General features: G+C 41.2%; 1 protein-coding gene across 1 annotated transcript in view; it reads right to left on the bottom strand.

The window, feature by feature from the left end:
* LOC148532063 (low-density lipoprotein receptor-related protein 5-like) overlaps positions 1 to 9,012 on the bottom strand; it is a 195,957-nt gene that overhangs the window by 109,089 nt on the left and 77,856 nt on the right. The window contains exons 6-7 of the mRNA XM_088468375.1: positions 3,347 to 3,743; positions 2,682 to 2,853 (exon numbers count right to left, since the gene is read on the bottom strand). Of these exons, the coding sequence (XP_088324501.1) occupies positions 2,682 to 2,853; positions 3,347 to 3,743 (569 nt within the window). The remainder of the gene's footprint in view (positions 1 to 2,681; positions 2,854 to 3,346; positions 3,744 to 9,012) is intronic.

Here is a 9,012-nt window from a genome sequence, read left to right as displayed (position 1 = left end):
TGACGTTATACAAAGTATAAATAAATTAATCTCTAGCAAAATTCAGAACAGAATTGACGCAGGACTAATCTGCAACTTTGAGCAACAATAATTTTACGTAATATATCCAGGACGATGTACCCTTGAAATATAGCCATTTTAAATTCCACTATCAGCTGACACCCACCACAGTGTAGAAGGGAAGGCACAGCACACTGAATGAGGGTGCATAAAGGCCGAGCTAGGACCTGAACAGCACTCAAGCTTCAACCTTCACATATATTTCTTTTGTGATTTATAATGCAACTTAATGCACTTGAAATATTTCATATCCACATTGGACCTCACCTCTTTTCAGTTTACATTTTCATAGCAAAACCAAGTATATCCCAGACTACTGATCTACAGCAAACTGCACTCAAAATATTTAGCATCAAGCAGCAGGAACATCTCACATTCACTTGAACTTACAGTAAGCAAACAACACATTTCATGATTACATGTCAGGGTCATAAATGTACTAAAGAGTCTGAAATGAAAATTGGACAGAAGCTGCAAAGCAGTTCCCGGTCTGAGTTACCACCCACACATCACTGTACTATATCATCCACTGACAGCGCTAATAGGTTATCAGCAGTATATAGGACAGAGACCTTCAGGTCCACTGTAAGGATATATGACAAGTCAAATGGATAAGATGTTTGCTTCTGCTAATATACAAAAATGCTACAATATATATATTTTTTTTTTATTAAAAGGAGAAATAAATCTTAATAAAAAAAAAACTTAAATCTGATCTGCTTGACATAATAAAAAATAGATAGTTTTAGATATTGCTTAAAATAATTAGCATTCTCTGCCAGCATCCACAAATTGGAAAGGTCATGTCCGCAGTGAACTCATTTAAGAAATTAAGTGATTGCAAACGCTGTATTTCACCAACTGCATGCGTTACAGGCAGACGGATGCGTTCAATATCGTTTAGGTAAAATACAAGTGTTTTCACTAATGTACAATATACCAAGTATAAACGCTTTATGTAGCTTATTTAGCTTAGCAGTGCTGCAATGAGAATCATTACAAAAGAAGCAAAGACATCGTCACAATACAGCCATGGCCAAAAGTTGAGAATGCACAAGTATTGGTTTTCACAAAGTCTGCTGCTTCAGTTTTTATGATGGAAATTTGCATATACTCCAGAATGTCATGAAGAGTGATCAGATGAATTGCAATTAAAAGTCCCTCTTTGCCATGACAATGAACTTAATCCCCAAAACAAAATTTCCATTGCATTTCAGCCCTGCCACAAAAGGGCCAGCTGACATGTCAGTGATTCTCTCGTTAACACAGGTGAGTGTGTTGACGAGGACAAGGCTGGAGACCACTCGGTCATGCTGATTGAATTAGAATAACAGTCTGGAAGCTTTAAAAAGAGGGTATACCTTGAAATCATTGTTATTCCTCTGTTAACCATGGTTACCTGCAAGGAAACACGTGCAGTCATCATTGCTTTGCAGAAAAAGGGCTTCACAGGCAAGGATATTGCTGCTAGTAAGACTGCATCTAAATCAACCATTTATCGGACCATCAAGAACTTCAAGGAGAGGGGTTGCATAATTGTGAAGGCGGCTTCAGGGCGCCTAAGAACATCCAAGCAAGCGACAGGTCGGTCTCCAAAAGTTGATTCAGCTGCAGGATCGGGGCACTAACAGTGCAGAGCTTGCTCAGGAATGGCAGCAGGCAGGTGAGAGTGCATTCTTCACGCACAGTGAGGCAAAGACTTTTGGAGGACGACCTGGTATCAAGAAGGGCAGCAAAGAAACCACGTCTCTCCAGGAAAAACATCAGGGACAGACTGATTCTACAAAAGGTACAGGGATTGGACTGCTGAGGACTGGGGTAAAGTTATTTTCTCTGATGAATCCCCTTTCAGATTGTTTGGGGCATCTGGAAAAATGCTTGTCTGGAGAAGGAAAGGTGAATGCTACCATCAGTCCTGTGTCATGCCAACAGTAAAGCATCCTGAGACCATTCATCTGTGATGTTGCTTCTCAGCCAAGGGAGTGGGCTCACTCAAAGCCATGAATAAAGAATGGTACCAAAACATCCAAGAGCAACTTCTCGCAAAAATCCAACAGTTTGGTGACGAACAATGCCTTTTCAAGCATGATGGAGCAACTACCTTACCATAAGGCAAAAGTGATAACCAAGTGGTTCAGGGAACAATACATCGAAATTTTGGGTCCATGGCCAGGAAACTCCCCAGACCTTAATCCCATTGAGAACTTGTGGTCAATCCTCAATAGGCGGGTCGACAAATAAAAATCCAAAAATCTGACAAACTCCAAGCATTGATTAGGCAAGAATGGGCGGCCATCAATCAGTATGTGGCCCAGAAGTTGATTGACAGCATGCCAGGGCGAATTGCAGATGTCTTGAAAAAGAAGGGTCAATGCTGCAAATATTGACGCTTTGCATAAACAATGTAATTGTCAATAAAAGCCTTTGGCACTTATGAAATGCTTGTCATTTTATGTCACTATACCAAAGTAATATCTGGCAAAAAGGTCTAAAAACACTGAAGCAGCAGACTTTGTGAAAACCAAAACATGTGTAATTCTCAAAACTTTTGGCCATGGCTGTACACAGCAAGTAGAACATTGTCTGGCAAAGCTAGCAAAGAGATCGCCACTTTAACCTACCTCTATTTTGTCCATCTTGGCATCTCCCCAATACAATTTGCCATCTTGAAGATCTAATGCTAATCCATTAGGCCAGCCCAGGGAAGAGTTCACAAGAACGATCCTTTCTGATCCATCCAAATAAGCAGACTCAATCTTTGGCTTTTCGCCCCAATCTGTCCAATACATATAGCTAGGTATAGGAAAAGAAATGCACATTTCACTTTAGGAAATCTGGGAAATTCACTTAAAAGTCCATGTTGTTCTAATTGATGAAAAATGTAAGAAATGTATTACAGAAACATTTACATATCAACATTGTTACAAAATGCTTTAAAGAATTATACATCTAAAAAGGGTAATGCCACACACAGACACTAATCAATCACAAGTTTCCAGCTATTCATGTGCTTTCATTCTAGTTCATTCAAGTGATGGGAAATTATTATCCCATGTCACACAGGAACTTTACAGAACTTTAATGTTCCAGGTTAACACAGGAGATTATGGTTCCCTACTCAAAAGGGAGAAACTAAAATGAGCTTACACACTATAAACTTTTCTAACTAAAGTACAGGTGTGACACCACCACAAAAGTATATATTTTTAAACTGTTGGCTTTCAGATACATTTAGTTATAAGTGTACTGAGAATTCATGCCACTTATAGTAGAAACGGTCACTTACCCTGTCAGAGGGTTCAGTACTATAGCCCTTGGTTCATCCAAGTTTTCAGATATCAGAATTTTCCTGGATGTTCCGTTCAGTCGGGTGACTTCTATTCGGTCGGTCCCAGTGTCCGTCCAGTAAAGATTTCGAGCCACCCAGTCAACTGCAATGCCATCTGGGTGCTGGACGTCGGTGGTGACTAAGGTCTGTGCGCCTGATCCATCAAGATAAGCACGACGAATGGCTCTAACTTCATCATCAGTCCAATAGATGTATCCTTCAACTGGGTCATAGTCAATAGCAATAGCATGCTTGATGTCATCAATCTGTAATACAATATCTGTAAAATCTGGCATGTCCAATGAGATTCTCCGTAGATCTGTCCTCCTGGCTAACAGCAAGACGTCATCAGCACCTAAAATGACCAAATAGTGTATTTCAATGGGATGGCAAGCAGTTAATACACAAACAATACCCAAGAAAGCATTCTTACTAATGAAGTCTGTAGAACTGGTGTTAAAAATGAATAATATACAGTATGTTAAATTATTGTGACACAAAATTAACAAAATATATTAATGAAATAAGAACATAAAATGGAGTGCCTGTTTTCTGTGGACCAATAAATACACATGACCAGAACTGCATACAAGTGACAGAATAATATCCTTTCCTTGCTTTTCATGCTATTACAACAGGAGCAGGCTTAAGTGGGTATCGGACTCAGCTACTGGTTCTGGAAACCAGCCTCTCTCAATAATGCAGTCTGTGACTACTCAGTCACATTTAGCAGGGTCCTTTACAGTAGCCTGGGAAGATTAGAATTTATTTACATTAATGCATATGGCTGTATATGTTTGAAATGATATCAAAGTTCCATAAAGCACAAGCATTGTACATTGCAGGATGGAGAGTCCATTATATCATAATTCACAGTAACAGGACCGATGGACGCCAGAAAAAGATGGATCTTCACAATGGATACTCAGAATGATTTATAAAGTAGTTCTCAAACCATTTATAAAGTGCAAAAACTTGATTAAAAAAAAATAAATAAAATTGAGATTTTATCAAAAGTGACATTTAAGCAAGGCGAAAATGTTCAGCCAGGTTTGAGTGCTAGTCGGTGTGAGCTTTTGGATTACAATAGAAATTATCGAATATATCCGTAATTATATAAGTGTTTCAGTTATTTACGCATCTTCGTACTACACAAGTTAGTAAACCTTTCACTACAAAATCATATCCATTTCGGTTTGATTTAATAGAGCAACATTTTAATAAAACTTACATATTTCAGTTTTTTTGCTAACAGATGTGTCCTCATACACCATGGGGTATATTTACTAAAGCGAGCTTTCAGAAGTAGAGGTGTTGCCCATAGCAACCAATCAGATTCTACTTAACATTTAACTAGCACCTTCTAGAAGATAATAGCTAGAATCTGACTGGTTGCTATGGGCAGCATCTGCACATCTAAAAACTCACGTCAGTAAATATACCCCCTAGCCTCAAGACAACATGCCAGGTCCCATGCTACTCTGCTAGTGCTGAGTTAGCCATATTAATTCTTTAAATAACCTTATCCTGCAAAGCTTAATCTCCATTTCCACTTAAGTGAAAGCCTATGAGCCCTCATTTACCGAATATGAACAGAGCAAAAAGGAAAGCCAATTCTTTCAGACAATATAAATATTACATCCAAACACCCTCCCCACAAGATGCCACTATGCTCTTGCTGTAAAAATAGTGGTGTCACATATTATTTTAATCAGCAGAAGCTGCTTGTGCATCCTATGTGCATCGCAATGCGAATAAGACATCTTTGAAGAGAAAAAAATATCGCACAAACGACTGGTGCTACCAAGTCACGCCGTGGCATGGCTGCTTAATGTGCAATGTGGCTAAATGTATGTGGACACATCTGTAGGCAAGAGACACCATAAAAGTGCATTTACATGTGAAAAATTGGCAAATACATACACGATAAAAGCATTTTGAGGTAGCCCGTTAATTGTGATTTATTAATGTAGCGCCACTATTTCATAGAACTTCAGAAAGAATACTTAACAAATCACACCAGTAACTGAGACATTTACAAATTTTGAAATAATTAATTTCTAGCACACTACAGAATTCGGGCTCATTGCCTTTCCCCCTACAGTTCATAAAAATAATAAAAACGGAAAATGTTTATGTGAATGAGTCACAGTGCTAGCTAGGGAGAGTTATCCTGGGCAAGGGGAGGAGAAGCCGTTCTCGGAGATGTAACTATTAATAAATACCCTTTCAACCTACAAATTGCTGATCAAAGACAAATTTTACTATGACACTTCTGGACAAAAGTAATGGAGTCAATGAAACAGCCTAATCTGTGGTCTTTAATTAAAGCAGCTGTAAAATAATGCTGTCAGGATTGGAGAGAAGGGAAGGACATGAAAGACATCAATCACATTGTCAGGGAAGCAACATCCAAACTGAATTCACCAAACACGGAGGATCTATGGCTCACTGGCACAGCGGTCAGTAATCATCACATAATGAAATACTGTATACAGAAGGTTAAATAAAAAAAGTGTCTTACGGAAACACATTTGCTTTGTATATACAAATTATTAAAAATATTGTATAAAATTATCTTCAGGCTTTGTGTATAGGGGCCTATCCATTAGCAGATGTATTTCTGAGCGATGAAAGAAAAGATATCCCTTGAAAATTGTGGTGGCTGTGCTGTACGATATCTCATGTCAGATTTTGTCAAACCACAAATGATATCGCATGCCATCATTCAGGGAGTGGATTTTTTTTCTCTGCAGCGCTCTGTAGCTGCTGCTAATATCTTTCGTCGTTCATGGTTTACCGCATATAAACTGCACGATATTGCTAATATCGTGCAGCTATATGCGATAATTGACCAACATGTTGGATAGATGATAGATGCGACTTATTGGCAGCGGGAGTGCGCATCTGTCATCGTTCAGTGCCTATCTATTAGGTATAAGGTGCGTACACACTGGGCGATTAAAGTGGACGACTGAACGATAACGTTATCGTTCAGTCGTCCACTTTATCGTCCATTTTTAACATCAAAAAGATGGACGATAATGACGACGCGCGTTCCTGTGGGTCGTCTGTCATTATCGTCACCAAGTAAGCATGCAGGCCAACCTGACGATGTCAGGTTGCTGCATGTTGGGGAATGGGGGAGAGAGCCCGGCGCTTAACAATATCGTTAATGATATCGTTCAGCGGGTGTGCTCAATGTCATGAACGACATTGAGAACACCCTGCCAGGGACACACTAGACTACATCGCTCAGGGAGCATATCGTCTAGTGTGTACGATCCTATAATGAACGATTGAACGATATATCGTTCATTTTATCCGCTTATGGATAGGACCCTTATAAAGGTGTATATGAAGCATAAATGAATTTCATGTATGTACACAAACTGTGTTTGAGCCACAAAATTATTGAAAATATTGTATAAAATGACATGCAGGCTGGGTGTATATAAAACATAAATGCATTCTGTGTTTAGATTTGGGTCCCATTCCCAAGATCTCATTATGGTATGCACATATTCCAAAATACGGAATATTCTGATATCCAAAATATCCCTGGTCCCAAGCATTTCGGATATGAGAGACTCAACCTGCATAAATCATATCAGCCAGACATTTTTATTCAGTCAACATCCACAAAAACTGTTCACAGGAGGATAAGACTAGATATGGGGCCTGATTCAGAGCCGGACGCTCTAACCAGAGCGCTCGCTCTGAATCAGGGCCCTCCTCCATTAAAATGGAGCGTCCTCCTGGATGCTCGTATAGCTGTGGGTCACCACCCACAGCATATACGAGCGTCCAACAAGATGGTCGCGATGGTCTTGACCATCGCGACCATCGGACTTGCGAAGGAAACCCTGCGGTCGGGTTTCCCAGCCTATCAGAGCCAAAATCACTCCCACTGACATCACTAGTGATGTCAGTGGGGCTGGCTTCAGACGGTAGGCGTTCCCATGGGAACGCCTCCGTCTGGCAGGCACACCCCCCAAAGGGGGCGTGCTGTCAATCAACATCGACAGCACGCCCCGTTTGCTGCGAGACCCGGAGCGATGGGAAGCCCGTCGCTCGCCGGGTCTCGCGCATGCACACGACGGAGCTCCCTCCGTCGTGCGCATGTGCAGTGGGGAACATCGACCCACTTGCGAGCGTACTTCCGCTCGCGAGTGGGTCTGAATGACCCCCATGGTCTTTTAAGCACTTTGGATGTAAGAAAACAGGAAGGTATAGTAAGTCCTGCGGAAATCCTATATGGAGTTTGTATGTTCTCCCCGTTTGCATAGGTGTCCGCAGAGTTAATTGGATTCTGACAAAATCAACCCTAACCAATATATGCGCACTCCCTTGTTAGGTATTTAGACTTGGCTCCAATGAGGCAGGCACTGATATGAATTACAAAGATCCACTGTACAGTGTTGGGGGCGTTATATAAACAAACGATTTCCAAACTACGGTAAAACTCAAACTACACAATGCTAAATACCCAATGGGAGAAAAATAATGCTTGTATCTGAACACACTGGGGCTCATGCAAAGTTTAACACAAGTCTGTTTGCAGAGCATATCTGGTGTGTTTTCGCCATGCAAGTGCTATGGAAACAATTATGCGCAATAACGGGCAATATAGAGTTGTAGGGAATTCAAAGGGAAGATTTACTAAGCTCTGGAAAGTAATAAATTGGAGAGTGATAAACTACCACTCAGCTCCTAATGGTCACAGGCGGTGTTTGAAATAATGATAGGAGCTGAATGGTTAGTAGTTTAGCAATCTCCAATTTATCAATTTCCAGAGCTTAGTACATCTGCCCCATCTCATCTCAACTTGCCACTGAACAGGCGTAACTGGGCTATAAACAGGGTGTTCTCACGTAAGCGCAGTTCAGGGTAAGTGGAACGGTAGGCTACACAAAGTTCTGCAGAAGCCCAAAAACAGCTGTTTATTTTGAGGTACATTTAGGGCTGGTGCACTGATGGATATCAAACCCAGCGCATAGATAAGGGCGGTCCGCTGGCAAGGATGCATACAACTGTGCATACCATCCAATAGTCATTTTTAGAGCCCAATTCAGAGATGTATGTAAACAAATGGTTAGAGCTCTTCGAATGGGCAAGATCTGTGCTGCACATGTACAGGTCTTTCTGCCCCTAAGCCGCAGTGCCATTTGGGAACTGGAACAGGGTGACACTGGGCTGTTTTCGGACCCATTTTCTGGGAGCGCCATGGTCTGCAGACTTACTGGTCAAGGAAGCATGAACAGCTCGGCCATCCTGAGTAACCTAAGTGGTTACTCTGATGACAGATTCATGCAAGTGATCAGATGCTGCGTTTTCGGACACAGCACCAGTTCACCGAAGCAGGCAGGAGGGGTCACAAGATGCCTCCTGCAGCATTACCAGATTTTAGCAGCTACTGTGCTGCTGCAGCCATTTCTGAATCAGGCCCTTCGTTCCGTGCAGGCAATGCGGGAGCAACTGCAACTCTGCATCAGCCCTGCTGAGTAAATCCAGTTAAAAGGTGTAATTTCGCACCACTGCAAAACCATGTGGGAGGCAACATTAACATGTGCCATCGAATTTCGTGCTGGGAAGTGCTAGATTATCTCTAAAATCGCAGTGTA

The sequence above is a fragment of the Taudactylus pleione genome, unplaced genomic scaffold (genome assembly GCF_031769625.1).
Source record: "Taudactylus pleione unplaced genomic scaffold, aTauple2 ptg000085l, whole genome shotgun sequence".
NCBI lineage: Eukaryota > Metazoa > Chordata > Amphibia > Anura > Myobatrachidae > Taudactylus > Taudactylus pleione.
This window is presented reverse-complemented; position numbering and strand designations above follow the sequence as displayed.